This window comes from Moschus berezovskii, chromosome 5 (genome assembly GCF_049115385.1).
Source record: "Moschus berezovskii isolate FMDL1 chromosome 5, NW_MosBer_1.0, whole genome shotgun sequence".
NCBI classification, from domain to species: Eukaryota; Metazoa; Chordata; class Mammalia; order Artiodactyla; family Moschidae; genus Moschus; species Moschus berezovskii.
The window spans coordinates 33,542,514-33,562,684 of NC_142464.1; the positions used below are offsets into that span (position 1 = coordinate 33,542,514).

General features: G+C 35.2%; 1 protein-coding gene across 5 annotated transcripts in view; it reads right to left on the minus strand.

Annotated features, from left to right (window-relative positions):
* RAP1GDS1 (Rap1 GTPase-GDP dissociation stimulator 1) overlaps positions 1-20,171 on the minus strand; it is a 164,142-nt gene that overhangs the window by 60,727 nt on the left and 83,244 nt on the right. For all 5 annotated transcript variants that reach the window (XM_055435081.2, XM_055435080.2, XM_055435082.2 and 2 more), the window contains one exon: positions 19,803-19,928. In XM_055435081.2, the coding sequence (XP_055291056.1) occupies positions 19,803-19,928 (126 nt within the window). The remainder of the gene's footprint in view (positions 1-19,802; positions 19,929-20,171) is intronic.

Sequence of the window (20,171 nt, forward strand, 5' to 3'; positions counted from 1 at the left end):
TGAGGGAGACAGAATAGTAAACAACAAAAAAATCAATACAATTTTTTTCAGGGTGGTATAGAAGCACAGAGAAGAGAACATGTACCTCTTCTGGAGGAACAGGTGGGAAAAAAGGGAAAAAGGAAGTTTATATAAAACTTCACAGAAATTAAATGTTCATGATAAACAAAGTGTATTCATCTAAGACCTATAAATTATGAATCCATAATAAAAAAGATTTACACAGTTAAAGCTAATCTCTAGCCTGCCTGTAATCTAAATTAAACACTATTTAATAGGAGTACTAGATCCTTAAACTACTGATTAATGACATATAAATCACATATTCAGTTTAATCAAGATGTTTTAAGACTTCGGGCCAAATTAGCACTAATTATCCACTTTTACTAATCTAACTGTGTTGGGGTACCTACAATGTTTCACAAGCTGAGTTAGATTTGGGGAATACAAAGATAACTAATTCATAGTTCAGCAGAGAAAATGAAGGAAAATATTGAAACAATAAGCACAATTAAGTTTTTCATAGTACAATGCAAGCACAAATGAAGTTTTACCTAGAAGAGTTAGAAAAACATACATTATCATATTTCTCAGAGTGTTTCTCAAGTCCTGACTAGTATTTATTAGGTCTATATGATGAAAAAAACCTCAACTGTATAGTTTTTTGTTTAGATTCTGATTGGATTCCCTTCCTTATTAACTACTGAGGAAAAATTTATGTGAAATAAACCACATAGATTTAGAATGTATAATTAATGAGTTTTGACAGTTTAGCACACCCAAGAAAATACCAACACAATCAAGATACAAAACTATCACCATCAAAAGATTCCTCATGTCCTCTTGTAGGCCACTTTTCCCTCTGCCTCTCTAACTAGACAACCAGTGTTTTATGTCACTCTGTATCAGTTCAGTTCAGTTCAGTCGCTCAGTCGTGTCCGACTCTTTGCGACCCCATGAATCACAGCACGCCAGGCCTCCCTGTCCATCACCAACTCCCGGAGTACACTCAAACTCATGTCCACAGAGTCGGTGATGCCATCCAGCCATCTCATTCTCGGTCGTCCCCTTCTCCTCCTGCCCCCAACCTTTCCCAGCATCAGAGTCTTTTCCAGTGAGTCAGCTCGTCGCATAAGGTGGCCAAAGTATTGGAGTTTCAGCTTTAGCATCAGTCCCTCCAATGAACATCCAGGATTGATCTCCTTTAGAATGGACTGGTTGGATCTCCTTGCAGTATAAGGGACTCTCAAAAGTCTTCTCCAACAGCACAGTTCAAAAGCATCGATTCTTCGGCGATCAGCTTTCTTCACAGTCCAGCTCTCACATCCATACATGACCACGGGAAAAACCATTGCCTTGACTAGACGGACCTTGGTTGGCAAAGTAATGTCTCTGCTTTTTAATATACTATCAAGGTTGGTCATAACTTTCCTTCCAAGGAGCAAGCGTCTTTTAATTTCATGGCTGCAATCAGCATCTGCAGTGATTTTGGAGCCCAAAAAAACAAAGTCTGACACTGTTTCCACTGTTTTTCCATCTATTTCCCATGAAGTGATGGGACCAGATGCCATGATCTTTGTTTTCTGAATGTTGAGCTTCAAGCCAACATTTTCACTCTCCTCTTTCACTTTCATCAAGAGGCTTTTGAGTTCCTCTTCACTTTCTGCCATAAGGGTAGTGTCATCTGCATATCTGAGGTTATTGATATGTCTCCCAGCAATCTTGATTCCAGCTTGTGCTTCTTCCAGCCCAGCGTTCCTCATGATGTACTCTGCATATAAGTTAAATAAGCAAGGTGACAATATACAACCTTGACGTACACCTTTTCCTATTTGGAACCAGTCTGTTGTTCCATGTCCAGTTCTAACTGTTGCTTCCTGACCTGCATACAGGTTTCTCAAGAGGCAGGTCAGGTGGTCTGGGATTCCCATCTCTTTCAGAATTTTCCACAGTTTATTGTGATCCACACAGTCAAAGGCTTTGGCATAGTCAATGAAGCAGAAATAGATGTTTTTCTGAAACTCTCTTGCTTTCTCCATGATCCAGCGGATGTTGGCAATTTGATCTATGGTGCCTCTGCCTTTTCTAAAACCTGCTTGAACATCTGGGAGTTCACGGTTTACATACTGCTGAAGCCTGGCTTGGAGAATTTTGAGCATGACTTTACTAGCGTGTGAGATGAGTGCAATTGTGCAGTAGTTTGAGCATTCTTTGGCATTGCCTTTCTTTGGGATTGGAATGAAGACTGACCTCTTCCAGTCCTGTGGCCACTGCTGAGTTTTCCAAATCTGCTGGCATATTGAGTGCAGCACTTTCACAGCATCATCTTTCAAGACTTGAAATAGCTCAACTGGAATTCCATCACCTCCACTAGCTTTGTTAGTAGTGATGCTTTCTAAGGCCCACTTGACTTCACATTCCAAGATGTCTGGCTCTAGGTCAGTGATCACATTATCGTGACTATCTTGGTCGTGAAGATCTTTTTTGTACAGTTCTTCTGTGTATTCCTGTCACCTCTTCTTAATATCTTCTGCTTCTGTTAGGTCCATACCATTTCTGTCCTTTATCGAGCCCATCTTTGCATGAAATGTTCCCTTGGAATCTCTAATTTTCTTGAAGAGGTCTCTTGTTTTTCCTATTCTGTTGTTTTCCTCTATTTCTTTGCATTGATCACTGAGGAAGTCTTTCTTATCTCTCCTTGCTATTCTTTGGAACTCTGCATTCAGATGCTTATATCTTTCCTTTTCTCCCTTGCTTTTCGCCTCTCTTCTTTTCACAGCTATTTGTAAGGCCTCCTCAGACAGCCATTTCGCTCTTTTGCATTTCTTTTCCATGGGGATGGTCTTGGTCCCTGTCTCCTGTACAATGTCACGAACCTCCGTCCAGAGTTCATCAGGCACTCTATCAATCAGATCTAGTCCCTTAAATCTATTTCTCACTTCCACTGTATAATCATAAGGGATTTGATTGAGGTCATATCTGAATGGTCTAGTGGTTTTCCCTACTTTCTTCAATTTAAGTCTGAACTTCGCAATAAGGAGTTCATGATCTGAGCCACAGTCAGCTCCTGGTCTTGTTTTTGCTAACTGTATACAGCTTCTCCATCTTTGGTTGCAAAGAATATAATCAATCTGATTTCGGTGTTGACCATCTGGTGATGTCCATGTGTAGAGTCTTCTCTTGTGTTGTTGGAAGAGGGTGTTTGCTATGACCAGTGCATTCTCTTGACAAAACTCTATTAGCCTTTGACCTGCTTCATTCCGTGCTCCAAGGCCAAATTTGCCAGTTACTCCAGGTGTTTCTTGACTTCCTACTTTTGCATTCCAGTCCCCTATAATGAAAAGGACATCTTTTTTGGGTGTTAGTTCTAAAAGGTCTTGTAGGTCTTCATAGAACCGATTAACTTCGGCTTCTTCAGCATTACTGGTTGGGGCATAGGCCTGGATTACTGTAATACTGAATGGTTTGAGAACCCCATGAACAGTAACAAAGGGCAAAATGATAGGATACTGAATGAGGAATTCCCCAGGTCGGTAGGTGCCCAGTATGCTACTGGAGCTCAGTGGAGAAATAACTATAGAAGGAATAAAGGGATGGAGCAAAAGCAAAACCAATACCCAGCTGTGGATGTGACCAGTGATAGAAGCAAGGTCCGGTGCTGTAAAGAGCAATATTGCATAGGAACCTGGAATGTTAGGTCCATGAATCAAGGCAAATTGGAAGTGGTCAAACAGGAGATGGCAAGAGTGAACGTCAACATTCTAGGAATCAGTGAATTAAAATGGACTGGAATGGGTGAATTTAACTCAGATGACCATTATATCTACTACTGTGGGCAGGAATCCCTTAGAAGAAATGGAGTAGCCATCATGGTCAACAAAAGAGTCCGAAATGCAGTACTTGGATGCAATCTTAAAAATGACAGGATGATTTCTGTTCGTCACTCTGTATACATACCTTCATATGATTCTTTTATGTTTAGCTTCTTTGCCTCAGCCTGATGATTCTGAGATTTATAATTTCAAGTATGGAAGTGACTTATTCTTCTTTATTGCTGAGTATAGTATTCCACTGTATAGGGATGTCACAGGTTTTTTTTTTAATCTGTTCACTTACACTGATAAGACATCTGGGATGTTTCTAGTTTGGGGCTATTGTGAATACATCTGCACTAATGCTGGTGTATAAGTTTCTGGTTAAGCATCTAGAAATGAAATGGCCGGATCTTATGAGGTGTACATCTGTGAGTAAATGGCTTCTGAGCACTACTACAACTGGAGGACCATGGTCAGCCGCTGAAAATTTGTATTTTAAAGGCCAATGCACGCATTCTCAAGCATAAGAGGTACTTAAACGCATACCAAGTTGAAGTGAAACCTTAGCTTCAAATGTAGGAAAAAGCACTGGGCTTCTGCTCCAAAATCAATTTGGCCACTAAAGAAACGCTTCACCCTCATTCTAATTAACTTTATAATAATTAATCATCTGAATTACAAAACGAGAACAAAATTCAGGGATAAAAGATTAAAAAATAAAATTCTAGAAAGAAGTGCTGAGAAATTACGTCATAACGATTTAGAATTGTAAAGAGGAAAAACGCAACGAGACCTTAATGCAAGAATGGTGCACTTGATTCCACGTTCAGAAATCACTAAATATTTTCACCCTGTGACTTGGACTTTCATCAATTTTAACATCAAATTATTTTTTTTTAAACTTGCCTGATTTTCATCCACTTAGTGGCTTTGTTATGAAATTTGGTATACTTTCATTACAATCTTTTATTATAAAATACTATATAATACTGATCTGGTCTAATAATGATTAGCTGATACAAACTACATATGTACATAACTGATCCACACTGTCTTATGTGGAAGAAAGAGGGGAAAAAAGAACATCACCCGGAGTTCACGCAAATAACACGTCCAAAGGAAAGAGCCTGTTCTTGTTATCACAGCTTAAAGTTTTTCAGGTCACTCAGGAAATTTTTTTTGTCTCTGATTTGACACATCATTATAGTTTTGCTACTTTAAAGCCCAATTTATTTCATTTAGAGCACAATATGAGAAAAAAATTTAGGTTAGAGAGCTACTAAATAGAAAAGTTCACTTTGCTATACCAACAATTTAGAGAAGTTTAAAAGGGTGTATTGATCAGTAGAACAGAATAAAACTGAAGTTTAAATATTAAAAATACGTAAGATGTGTATAAATTCCTTTCTATTATTTTCCATTGCAGGAGAGGAAGAATTTATTCAGTATATTTGGTAAAGACAGTATAGTTTTAAATTTAATTCTCTATATGCCATATATGCAGAGGAAATAGTGTAAAGCAATCATATTTGTCTGAAAACTTGGAAGGGTTTACCTATGCTTGTCTGAAAACTTGGAAGGGTTTGTGAGGTTACCTACCTACCTCACTAGCTGGTTTAGTGAGAATAATAAAATTCTCAGATTATTAGCTGGATTTCCTTAGTTTTTACTAAGAATCCTGGTAAATCAAGATGTTCCTCATTTCCCAATGAATAAAATGTCAGTATTTCATACATTATTTTCATTTAGAGAAAATGAGAATAAAGGATCAAACATGGTAAAGTATGCTTGTATTCACATATACTTTTTTAAGTTTTCGAATTTGGAAAAACGTGAAAAGCTTTTCCTTTATCACTTGGTTCTGCTCTTCTTTCAAATTAGATAAAATTTACCTTTTTTTTACTTAGATTAAACAAAATATTTGTTTAAGATTAAATTTTAGCAAAATTCTTACAACAAATTCCTATATCTGGACTTCTAAGGGCTGAACTATTAATATTGAAGCATAAAATTATTTATGCTTAGGTATAAATATTTAGGTATTTATGAAAGTGGTAATTCCTTCAATTACATTAGTTTGAGAAAATAAACCAGAGATATGAATTTTAGATCAACACTATCACCCAGTTAGCCATTGATTCTCAAAAGTCATGTGAACTCTGAGGCCTCAGTTTCTTTATCTGTAAAATTCAGAGGAGATGGATCAGATGACTTCCAAAGTCCCTTCTATTTAAAAAAAAAATTATAAATTCTAGGCAGCTTTATTCCCTTAAATTTTCTAATTTATCATGGTTCCTTCAATCTACATATTCTATCCAAGTAACATCTGAATATTTTGCTAAACATGAGAGTTTAAACTTTTTGTATGTTTATCCTCAAAGTGTATAAGAATATAAAGATACAGAAACTGCCCAACTGCCATTTCCTCTTGCATATCTCTATTAAGAATCTTAGATTTATTACTGCCACCAACAAAACAAAAACAAGCAGCAATAATAAAATTCAGAAAAATATAACAAATAGACTCTGTTCTTTCCATTACCAGCAAACTGCCCTACCCTTTGGCCAGTTGCTCAAGCCCCAGACCTAAGCATCATTCTTGATTTCTCCCTTACCCTTATTCCTGATTCATCCACCACTCTAAATACTTCTCAAATTTGTCTGATGCCTCTCAGCTTCACTGCTACACCCTAATTCAAGTCACCATTATCTCTTGCCTGGACTACTACAAGTCTTGTAATTGGTCTCCACGCTCCCTTTCTTAAATCTTCCATTCTTCTCAACCCACTTTTCATGCAGCTCCAAGAGTGGTATTTTTAAAATCTGTATCAGATTCCCTTGGATAGTTTCTCAGTACTCTCGAATGGCCCACAAAGCTCTCTGTAATCTAGGTCTTATTTTTTGATTCCACTTTATTAAACAACACTCTCCCTATTCACCACATTTCATATACCTTGCTCTCTTTCACGTGGTTTGACCACACCAAGTTCTTTCTTCACTCAAGGATTTGTAATTGCTATACTTCTCCAGGGAACACTCTTCCCCTTCTCTTTAAATGGCTTATTCTCATTTTTCAGACTTCAGCTCAAATAACAAGAGAACTTCATCTCCAGATACTCTCCACTATATCATCTGGTTTATTTTCTTGATATCAATGATCACTGTAAATACCTTCTTTTTGTAGTATTTATTCATTTATTCTCTATCTCCTCCTTTGCTAGATCCACAAAGATAAGGAGTTCTTGCTCCTATTTTCCAATTCCCAACACCTTCCAAAAAGTTGAAAGTCATGATGTAAATTAATGAGTTGTATCATTATATTTTAAGTCAGACATATTGGCTATACTGATATGCATAACTATACAGGGTTTTCTGTATGCTTCTTAAATATACTGCCTTTTACTTTTGCCTAATGATATTTTATTTTCCTGGAGCAAAATACTGGTAAACAGACACCCTTACATTGTTTTTCAAGATCAAGTCAAAAGACACTTATGAAATCTACCAAGGAAGAAAATTAACTTCTGATGTTTACATTTTCCTCTATAATTCTGTCAAAATAGTTTCTATCATGTACCTTAGACATAGTCAAATATGTTTTAAGCATTCTAATGAAAACTTTAAATTCATCAACATTCTTGCTGAAATCCCAAAAAACCAATTATTCACCCTCCAGGTGCAGGCAAAATGCATGAAAGACTAGATATAAAAGCAAAAGCTATAAATATTACATCAGTGAAATTACAAAAATAAGTCATGAAGAAAAAACATCATGATCATTAAATACCGATATATCAAAAGGAAACATAAAGCTTGCAATTCTGTGGCAAAGTACTATATTCAGATTTAAATACTGCCTTTATTTAACGTAGGATAATTTCAAGTAGATTTATATATTTACATTTATAACATATGATCAGGAAAGGAAAACACCAGTTCCACAGATGCAGCTTAAAATTAGGTCACAGTGAGACATCTGATGGACAGCTTTGGTGTGCCCACTGATATTTGTATTAATTTCTACAGACCAATAGATTTTTCGTGTCAGTCAAAATTCTTGACAACTCTAATTTTTTAAAAAAGCCTTTAGATAATAGTAGAGCCTCGGCAAATCACATTGCATTTGCTAAAGAAATCACTGAAGTACTCTATTTACTATAGCTTTATATTTCTACATTATCAGCAAAAGACTGAATATCTATATATTATAAATTATTAATTAAACTCAATTATTTAATAAATTTACCTTAAGTCACTTCTGAACAGCATTCAGGTAACAAGGTAAATTATTTATTGCTCCAATTTTTTAGTTTAACTGCTCAAGATCAAAATTAAATTTTATTCCAGCTATTTTAAATGAGAGGCTTTTGTATCAAGTTATTTCATAGTTAAGAAACTACACTAAACTATATATACATACAACTCTGTGTATATGTGTGCACATGTAAATGTAGTTAAAATTTAGAATTTAATGTGAATTGATAACAGCAAATTTTCCCAAAAGGTACATTAGTCTACTCATCAAGAAGAACATGAACTGTTCACCTTTAAAAAGTACTTATCTTTTATTATTCCTTCCCAATCAAGGGAAATACTCCCAACTTGCAGCAAAGATAAGTTTGATTAAAAACAGAGAAAGTTTTCAGTACTTTAGCTTGGTTACAAAGAAGAAAAATAGAAAAATTAAAACAGAATACAATTAAGAGCAGAGGATAATACATATTGACATGGTGGCAAAAGTAGACTAGAAATTTTATGTTTAATGTGTTATACATAGACTTGACCTTTAACAAGTAAAATCAGAGCAGTAAAGGTAAGGGGGAAAAAACAGATCTAAACAGCAACAACAAGAAAAACCAAAAATCTTACTTTTGCATCATATTTAGAATTTTCCTACCCTTTTAAAACCTTGTTAATCAGGAAAGGCAAATTTCAAAGGCCATTTAGGTTTTGACTTAGAGGCAAGGAGAAAATCTGGTATCCAAGGGACCAAAAAAAAAAAAAAAATGCTTTTTTAAAAATTTGGCAACCACAAATGACTTCCTGTTGAGCTAAAAAAAAATAAAATCATTTAATACTCTTGCCATGTGCAAGACTCCCTCACATGTTGCCTCTACTTACCTGCCTATCTATAAAATTGATGACAACTACCTGAAAACTACTACTCTATTTTTTCAACAAGGCATTCACTTTTTTATAACACAGTACTTGGAAACCAATCAAGCATTGGGAAAAAGCAGCTTAGTATTTATCATGTTCTTTGCCTTGTAAGTTTGATTAAGGTAAAAATTCATAGACTGTTAGATTTTTAAATACCATTTTAATAAACAAAATGTATTTGGACGTTAATGCTGCTGCGTCACTTCAGTCGTGTCCGACTCTGTGTGACCCCATAGACAGAAGCCCACCAGGGTTCCCCGTCCCTGGGATTCTCCAGGCAAGAACACTGGAGTGGGTTGACGTTAATACCAAGCACAAAAATGTAAAAATCATAGTTCCTCAAAGTATAAACTCTGTGTTCAGTTCTTCAGTTGTGTCCTCTTTTGCAACCCTATGAACTGCAGCCCGCCAGACTCTTCCATGGGATTTTCCTGAGAAGAATACTGGAGTGGGTTGCCATGACCTCTTCCAGGGGATCTTCCTGATCCAGGGATCAAACCCATGTGCCCTGCAGCTCCTGCACTGCAGGTGGATTCTTTACCACTGAGACATCAGGGAAGTCCATAAACTGAAGGGTTATTAAATAAATATTTAACACTGCTTACACCTGGTGGATACTTTATAAGAACCAAACAAATTAATGATAATCCAATTGTACTTTGTAATTTAATTTCATTCTTTCTGCTCCTGTATTTACCACATCACATCTGGCCTACTATAATGGTTTCTTGATCTCTCTGCCATCTGACTTCTCTTCATTCCACAGGATTCCACAGGAGTTCCACAGAATCTGTCTATGGAACTGAAAATGCCAATTTCAAGCTATTTTTAGTGGCTCTTTCCTGTTCACACATTCCAGTATAAGACAGCTCCATAGCCTACACACATTTTAAGTGCAAAACACACATCAATAAATGGATGCAAAATCAAGATCTCTAAGTAAACCTTCACTACCATTTGCTTAGTTAAAAATCATATCCTTATGACTATTTTAAATATTCCTCACAGTTCCAATTCTCAACTCTTCCCTTACACCAAAGTTTCTTACCATCACTTTGCCAGTAACTTTTATTTAATAATGAGCTTTGACTTCTAACTTTCCTGAGAAGATGAAGGCCACACCAGAAAGACATTTCAACTGCCCTCTGTACTACTGTAAACATTTTTTTTTTTTTTATAGTTTCACCTATCTGGTCCTTTTTCTCTAAGGCAGAAACTCCTTTCCCATTCTAACATCATTTCTTCTTTATTTATCTATGATGTTTCTCCAACAATCATCCACTCTAGGAAATTTACTCTGTCCTTGTACATTGGGTCCTAGCCCAACAAATAAGTTCCTGTTTCCACTACTTTAATTACTCTCACAAGGCTGCCCTTTGCACAGAGTATTACTGTCTTTTCTTTTCTCAATTTCTAGGAACTTAATACCTTTGTTTCATTTCCTCATTGCTCACCACAGCCCTTGAAATTCTATTTCTTTCTCTGGAAGATTCAACTTAGAGATGTTTTTTAAAACATGAATGTCTCTTAATTAAATCATCAAAATTCAGCTACATTTTTTTCTTGGCAGTGCTTGACAGAGCTTACTACTTGACTCCTGGGAACCCATGACATGAAATTTGTTTTTCTCAAATCTTTCAGTGCTTCCTCACAAGCTCCTTCATTTCTTCTACACTCTAATTAGGGCTGTTTGCCTCATGCTCACCTTTAAACATTTCTTCTATTCCCATGGGTCAACCATCACTTTTACATGGGTGAATTTCAAAGCTCTGTCACCTGAAGATGAAAATAGCACTTCAAATCCAACCCATCTCGAAACATATCCACCTGGCTGAGATCTACTTCTGTTGGTGTTACTCAGATCTGTATTTGGGACTCATGGACTCCTTCTTACCTGACGCTTTCTTGGATTCTTATACACACACATCCTTCTCTTTCTTTCTATTCTCTCTTTCACTTACTCTTTAAGCTTGAAAAGAACAATAACCTTCCAACTGGTTATTCTCCATCGAGTCTACTGTTCAGTGGTTTTTAAGTACAAATGCGCATGAGAGTCACCTAAGGAATATTTGCAGAAATATCAATGATAGGTTAGATTATAGTCTCAAAGATTCTGATTTACTGATTCTAGGGTGTGGCCAAGAAGACATATTTTGAAAAAGTTCCCTAAGTGTTTCAGATGCATCCTTTCTGTTAAGAACAACTGCCCATATAAGACACATCTTTTTCAATTAACTTTCTATGGGATCAATTTGAACACAACTTTTTTGTTCAAATACTTCTATGGCTCCCCACTGTACAAGCCCTTCTTGAATATGGATTCCAGGTATATCTCTCTCCTCTATTATCTACCTACCTTTTAAAATGCTTTTCTGTGCTCCTGAAAAATCTGAATCCTTTCTCCACATGTCCAAATACTATGCAGATTAACTGCTTCCTCCTCTATTACCACCACTGGAAGAGCTCCAATACAAATGAGTTCCCTCCTAGACCTCTAGTGTGTATCATCTTATAGCACTGTCACGGGATCTTTTTACTTACTGGATCTTTTTACATGATATACATGATTCATTACCTTGAGTGCACTATAACTTCTTTAAACATAGGAGACACACTTGAACAATTAAACAGAAATGAGTATCAGCAAAACTATTTTCCCCCTCACATTATTTGCATTGGCTTTTCTAGAACAAAGGTAAATTATAAATTACATGCTGATCCTGACCAGAGACCTAACCTGAGGCTTGTGGTCTAACACAGAAATTCTCCTGAGACTTAGGAATGCTAATATTTAACTCATCCCTAGAGGATGCCTAGAAGGCAGAACCTCTTGATTATCTGCTCTGATCAAGATTCCAAAAGTATGAATTGCCTCTCCCTAAATTTTATTCCGGGGCTGTCAATTTTTTATTTTTTTCCTCAAAGTCAAATTTGGAGGGAGAAAAAATTAGAGGCAATTTTGCCCTCCACTTTAATTACACAAAACTAGTAAAAACACAATTATTGTTGCAGGTCATACTTTGAATTTTTACATGTTTGTGTATATATATTTAAGTTCTAATTATGTAAATTTTCCCTCCCATTCCCTCAAGTAGGGCTGAAAGAAACAAGGTCATTTCCCAAAGAAGAGATTATGTATGTCTCTTAGAAATGTGGTGTTTTTAAAGTTTTATTTTTGAAATAGAGACTCACAGAAAGCTACCAAAAAAATTAGTAGACATGTCCCATGTACCCTCCATCCAGCTTGCTCTTACTCTCACATCCATACATGCTGCTGCTAAGTCACTTCAGTCGTGTCCAACTCTGTGTGACCCCATAGACGGAAGCCCACCAGGCTCCCCCGTCCCTGGGATTCTCCAGACAAGAACACTGGAGTGGGTTGCCATTTCCTTCTCCAATGTGTGAAAGTAAAAAGTGAAAGTGAAGTTGCTCAGTCCATACATGACCACTGGAAAAACCATAACCTTGACTAGACGGACCTTGGTTGGCAAAGTAATGTCTCTGCTTTTTAATATACTATCTAGGTTGGTCATAACTTTCCTTCCAAGGAGTAAGCGTCTTTTAATTTCATGGCTGCAATCAGCATCCGCATTGATTTTGGGGCCCAAAAAAATAAAGTCTGACACTGTTTCCCCATCTATTTCCCATGAAGTGATGGGACCAGATGCCATGATCTTAGTTTTCTGAATGTTGAGCTTCAAGCCAACTTTTCCACTCTCCTCTTTCACTTTCATCAAGAGGCTTTTTATTTCCTCTTCACTTTCTGCCATAAGGGTAGTGTCATCCGTCTAGTCAAGGCTATGGTTTTTCCAGTGGTCATGTATGGATGTGAGAGTTGGACTGTGAAGAAAGCTGAGTGCCAAAGAATTGATGCTTTTTGAGAGGCCCTTGGACTGCAAGGAGATCCAACCAGTCCATTCTAAAGGAGTCCTGGGTGTTCATTGGAAGGACTGATGCTAAAGCTGAAACTCCATACTTTGGCCACCTCATGTGAAGAGTTGACTCACTGGAAAAGACTCTGATGCTAGGAGGGATTGGGGGCAGGAGGAGAAGGGGATGACAGAGAATGAGATGGCTGGATGGCATCACCGACTCGATGGACGTGAGTTTGAGTGAACTCTGGGAGTTGGTGATGGACAGGGAGGCCTGGCGTGCTGTGATTCATGGGGTCGCAGAGTTGGACATGACTGAGCGACTGAACTGAACTGAATATACCAACCAGGAAACTGACAATCTACAGAACTTATTTAGATTTCATCAGTTTTTATATGCATTTGTGTTGTGTGTAGGCACATACGGTTTAAAGCAATTTTATCACATTCATGAAACCACCATTAATGTGGTCTCCTTAAGCAGTAACTATCACTTAAATCAAATTTTATCAAATTGATAACAGGCTTAAAAATCACAGATTAAGTGTATTTTTTGGTCTCAGAAAATAGAACTTTGACACGTTACACAACACAGAAACTGAGCAGGTATAGTGAATCCAAAGTAGAAATGTATTCTGGTTTAAAATAAGCTAGGGAATATATTTAAATCAAAACTTCTTGAAAATTTAACGTTGTATGCTTGAATCAAGTTCAACTACCAAAAAACAACACATTTGGGATATACTTTCCAAACAGAACTACCTTTGCTAAAGTACTCCATATTATTTATTCCGTTCCGTTCCGTTCCGTCGCTCAGTCGTGTCCAACTCTTTGCGACCCCGTGGACTGTAGCCTACCAGGCTTCTCTGTCCATGGGATTCTCCAGGCAAGTATACTGGAGTGGGTTACCGTTTCCTTCTCCAGGGGATCTTCCCGACCCAGGGATCGAACCCGGGTCTCCCGCATTGGAGGCAGATGCTTTAACCTCTGAGCCACCAGGGAAGCCCCAATATTATTTATTAGATTCTATTAAAGATTTGGTCCAAGAAATAATCACACGGAAACTATTTAAGTAACTTTTGTAGAACTGTTATTGAAGATGCTGTCTGTGTATTTTAAGAGGAATGTGTACAGAATCATCTAGGGAGCTCATGATATCTTGATGATAAATCTCTTCTTGCATTTGTCTCAACAGTTTTCTGTTTGAAGACCTACAAAATTTCTCTTTAACACAGCTAAAAAATTATATAGTATATCAAGTTTTTCACCTTGGCAAATGAGAAGCTCAAATTAAACTAGTGCTCCTTACAGTAAGCATTTTATCCCTGATTCTGACTAGATTTATCTTTGCCTGTCTTTATGCAGCTTCTGTTCTTTATATCTTTATTTTAAAAATCCTATGTACATTAGTGTACATATGTCACAGCATACTTTTTAGAAATAATGTTACTGAATGAATGTTTGAGTCCCCCTAAAATTCATATAACTGATATTCTAACCCCTGAAATGATGACACTAGGAGGTAATTAGGTCATGCAGGTAAGGCCTGCATGAAGAGACAGGACAGTTTGCTTTCTCTCTCTCTCTCTGTTCTCTGTGAAAATACAGTGAAAAGAAGGCCATGGGCAAAGCAGGAGTGTCCTCACCAGATACTGAATCTACTGCTGCCTTGATCCTGGGTAGATGATTTCCCAGCCTCCAAAACTATGAGAAATAAACACTGGTTGTTTAAGCCACTCAGTCAATGGTATTTTGTTATAGCAACCCAAACTGAACAAGACAAATGACTATACATAAATGCTACATATTCCCTTTGCACAGCAGTTCATAATTTATATTTTACATCTATATATAAACCTCATTTCATCCATTCAACAGCCCACTTTGCCAATGAGGAAACTAAAATTCAGAAAGATCAAATGACAACTGAGTAAATGGTACATCTGGAAATCTTATCAATCTGTAGTATTTCCCTTCCAGAGAGCATATTAAAATTTTACTTATTTATAATCTTATTAACTTAAAAATAACCTATATTTTATAAACAATGCACTGTTTGCTTAATTTCTAAAACAAGGCTCCAATTACTACTCCATTCATCCATTGATCTTCATTCTGATCAAAAACCACATATTTAGTGTATACTCTGTAATTGTCCACAAGTTTATTCCTTTATGCAATTTATTTTCTCCACCATATTTAAAACTCTTTAATGGCATGAACCTTTTATAGAAATTATGATAGTATAACTACTATACATTTAGGACACCTTTATAATGGAGGATTTTCATGTGATAATAGCCATAAGCACTGTCTCTTAAAACTAACAGCTGCCGAGTTATTTCTTCTTAAATACATGATGCACTTTGATAATAAATTCATTAAAAATATAACATTAATTGATAAAAGCTGAAAAGTCTTATTTTTAAACTTGTTGTTTGATAATTCTACTCTAAAACTGAATACAAAAAAAAAAAGTAGGACAAACATATAGACCTGCAAACACTTTAATAAAATAATCAAATATTTAACCTAATTTATATCATTGAAATAAAAATTTATTTTAAATGCAAGACATAAGTATTAGTAGTTCCATGTTGAATATAACTGCTGTAAATATACCCTAACTATTTAGACAATTTCAAAGCATGTTTGTATTATTCTTCTCTAACCAATTTACATTATGAAATATCACAGTTACTGCTCATTATTTTTCAGCATTTTCAGTTAGGATAACAGATTTTTTTCTTTATTCCTTATACAGAAATAGTGTAGAATAGTTAGAATCACTAACATACTAATAGGTCCACACATGTATTGAATACTTGGGCACCCTTTCCATACTTCTTGAAGTCTTTGAAATAAACAATATTTAGTTCACTTCATAAATACTAGCTTCGGCAAGCCTGATTACCACTTCTGCTGCTGCAGCTAAGTCGCTTCAGTCGTGTTCGACTCTTTGCAACCGCATGGACTGTACCTTGCCAGGCTCCTCTGCTCACGGGACTTCCCCGTGGGTTGCCATTTCCTTCTCCAGATTACCACCTCAGTTTGGTATATTTATTTGTTCAGTGAGCAAGAATTTAAGTTTCTTTACATCAAATAAGATAGTATATAATACAAGCTTCTTAAGTGTGCACATTTCTAATAATAGGTGTAATTATATAATCACAAGCATTAATTTTATTTCTATAAAGAGGTATATTTATTTAATTTTAATATATATTATATACAAGACATATAGGAGATGTGGGTTCGATCCCTGGGTCGAGAAGATCCTCTGAAATAGGAAATGGCAACCCATTCCAATATTATTGCCTGGAAAATCCCATGGACAGAGGAACCTGTTGGGCTACAGTCCACAGGGTCGCAAAGAGTCAGACACGACTAAGTACACATGCACGCACGCATAATTTGAATTGTATATTATTCTTTCTCTGGTATACAAAAGGTGCAAATATTTAATTTCATGCATCATATTCTTTTACCCTCTACGAAATGACATTTTTAACCAGTATTTCCAATATCAATTATTTACTTATCTCAAACAGTAAAAACTACAAACAGAAGGCTGAGACTCTAGTCCCTAATTTATCCCTGCAAATTATAAACACTGAGTGGGAATTTAACATGAAGCTCTTCAACACTATAAGACCATTTAAGTATATGAGCAATTTTAAACGTACAAAGCTATATACACAAAACTAGTCATTAGAAGAAGAAAATACCACAAATATGGCCTGTTAAGAAGAAAGAAAGAGCTCAGTTTTTTCCATAACACTTTTGAGAGAAAGGTGTAATTAAATAAGCAAGGGATGAATTTCTGAGATTCAAGATTACTTTTCTTTATATAAAATCACACCCCCTAGCATATCCCATCAAAGCTTTGCTGACTTCTTTCCAAGTTAAAATATAATTTTTTTCTCTTCTTTGATCTAAAAGGTGCTAAACTTCTTTAAAAAGAAAGTACTTTTGGCAAAGTTACAGGTAAAAGAATTTTTAAAAATGCTGTTTATATCAGAAGTCTGTTTGTATACTTGGAAAGAGAAATCCATAAATACCTTGGCAGTTCTCTAGAAGCACAAGAAAAAGACTAAGCATTTTAAATGAAAAATGTTCCCACTCAGTGACTCTTTCATCTCTACATCCGAGAGAGAGACTGGGATTCAAAAAAGTTCATCAGCAACAAAGCCTCATTCCGTCCCGTTTAGCAGTTATATCAGTCTTTTACCTGATGTTAGGATTATATAAGACAGTTTCCTTACATCAGGAAGAGATCCTAAAATGGGTACTGTCAAAACTGGTAAAACTGAAATCTGACCTACTTTTTTCAAAAGATGGCCATGAATTTTGGGGTAAGTGTAATTCTTTTTACAGTTAGAGCTCTTCTTTCAAAAAGAAAAAACTTTTAACTGAAATATGAAAATGCCTTTTATTTTAACTATCAAATAAAAATCTATACATATGCACACATTGCTTAAGCTTTTATCTCTAATCCTGAATTCTCTATGTTACTTTATGCATACATTTACTTTACTATGTATTGTAGGCCTGATAAAATTCTAAATAAACCCACATTAAAAGATTATTCATTTGGAATACATTCGTAAAACAAGAATAAACTGACCAGTCCTATGGGTAAGTTTGATAAAATACACATGTAAATTTTAAATCACATGTTATTTGTAAGAAGAACATTCCTTTTATTTATAAGGCTGTCATTTATAGTTGTCTATTCTCCTTTTAGGAATGAAGTATTACATTATTAAGAGGGAAGAAGGTTAATTAATTCATTAAAATAGAAGTTATTCAATACTTTTTAAAAAGATAAATCTAATTTCTTAGTTCTTTCAAACTCCCAATTGTCATAAAATGTCACTGGATTTTAATTAAATTAAAAAGTCAACCACATAGCATCACATTTCTAGACTTTGTTATCGTTCTTATAATTAAAGGGGCCTACTCTTCTTACAACAATTCTGGAGAATCAACTGATAAGTTCACAGAGATTTAATTTCAAATAAAATGATAAGAAAGCATATAGTATTATGGAAGTTATATGTTTAAGATAGCACGGCACAGTGAACACATTTTACCACATGACTTACAGTAATAAACTGTAAAGAAATAAATTTTTGTATTTATCCATTTTAAGACTACTAACTTCATTTTCCTTAAAGAAGATATAAAACTATAAAAATTAGTCTGTATTCACTATGCTTAAATTTTCTATTCAGCTACAATTTTCATTGAATTAAATGAAAATTATATTCATAAATTTATAAGGTTATATTCATAAATAAATGTAACAAAAAAATTAACTTCATAGCCTAAAGCATAGCCACAGACTTTATAGACAGTATACCTCATAAGAACAGAGTAAACAGATATGACAAACAGTATTATAATGGACTTCAGTTTCATCAAAAATGATAATCTTATTAACTAGACATTTATTACCCTAACTTCAAAGTTCTTTAGAATACACAGGAAATAAAATTACTCTGTGCCCATAAAAATCATAGCAAGATGAGACAATAGATCACTATGGGCATTTCTTCCACTGTGCCAATGTTAAGTGAAACTCTAGAACAATAGTACTCAAAACAGATTAATTCCTATGATGTTCAAAAAATGCATAAGTCAAGACTATCTAAACTGAACAAAGATTAAAAAATAGCCTTAACTCAATAGCCTTAAATTCTAGTAACAAACACAGAAGAATAAAAAGAGTAATGATTGTGCTCCAAATAGCTGCAATCAATCTTTACCTATTATTCTGCAGTGGTCTATCAAACATAGTTAAAATTAATCATATAAAATACACATTCATTCTTGAAAGGTATTATTATAAACTATGGTGTTTAATAAAAACTCTAAATGTGAAAGCATAAAGTCATAAACATAAGCACTAAGATTCTGTAAACAAAGCTAATGCTCTAGGATAAGTAAGAACTGGAATGAAGGCAAAGTAAGGTCAATTTATAAGCAATACTGGGGACTCAAATTCTCCTATTAAAATTCATAATAAAAGATATCTGTGTCCTCAGCTGTAACATGATATTTCAGAAAAAGTAAGGAAAGAATAAATGAGGCCAGCCTCATCAGTACGGCTACAGAGAAGTTACAACTGAAACCTATGGTTTCAATCTTTTTTTTATATCTTTCTTTTATTATAAATGAATATGTTTGTGACTTTATTGAATTAAATAAATTCTTAGGAGATGCTAAAAGTGAGTGTTTAAAAATGTATGTTTTTGTTTCAGAAAACAGAAATCAAAGAAAAATCAGGATAAGTCTAAATAAATTGACTATACTCAAGATTTTTTCTTCTGCATTTCGTTTGCACATATATGGGAAGAAAAGGTAGAAAGTGTAAAAATTTTGCAATATCTACACTCATACCCAAGTTCTTGTTTTCTCTTTGCCTAGTAGGAACAGTAACAATATATAAAGTGGTGAGGATGACAATGCCATCATGACAAAGAGGAATGGAGTCCATGCAAGAGGCAATAAACCAATCTAGCTCTTGAGAAGGTAAGGCTTTACTGAACTGCAAGGAATTAAAATGTATTTGGATAGACTTAGAAACTAAAAAATGTGTTCAGAAGCATTCCCATCCAGAGATGGTAGTTCAATAAAGCCTAACTGAAAAGATATTTTTTCCCTAAAATTAAAAGCTCCAAAACTTAGAAATTCACTTACTTTCTTCTGAAAGTATCACTTGTGAAATCACAGACACAAAAGAGAATTCATGTCGGCTAAGTCTTAGTTTAGAATACTATGGCCCAAATTTCCATGGATTCAGTTTCATAAGCAGAACTAAGTCATACTGCCCCCACGTTAATGTCTTAGGCTAGAAGAGACAGTGCTAACACTCAAAGCAGAATTATTACAAAAGTCACGACTCTTAAACAAAAGTTGGTAAGTGTACCACTGACATGTCAACACTTACGGCTATCGTAACATATGTTTCCTAGGGCCCTGCCCGTTTGAAGCAGCACTTCCTGGTCTTTGCTATTTAGCAGCTGCACCAGTGGTGAAATCAATCCAGCATCCACACATGGAATTCGCATAAATTCTGAAAATAAGAGACATGGTTAATTAAAAACATAAACATTCAGAATTACATAAATAACTTTCCTTAATTAAACATTCACTTATTATTAATACTTATTAAAATGTTTAAGATGGCTTGCTATTTGAAGAGTATACCGCTGTCCAAAAGTACTATTATAACCCTAAATATTTCATGAAACAAGTATACAAAAATGAATGGGATCATATTTGTCTTGCTGATAGCCTCTACCATAAACCAAAACAA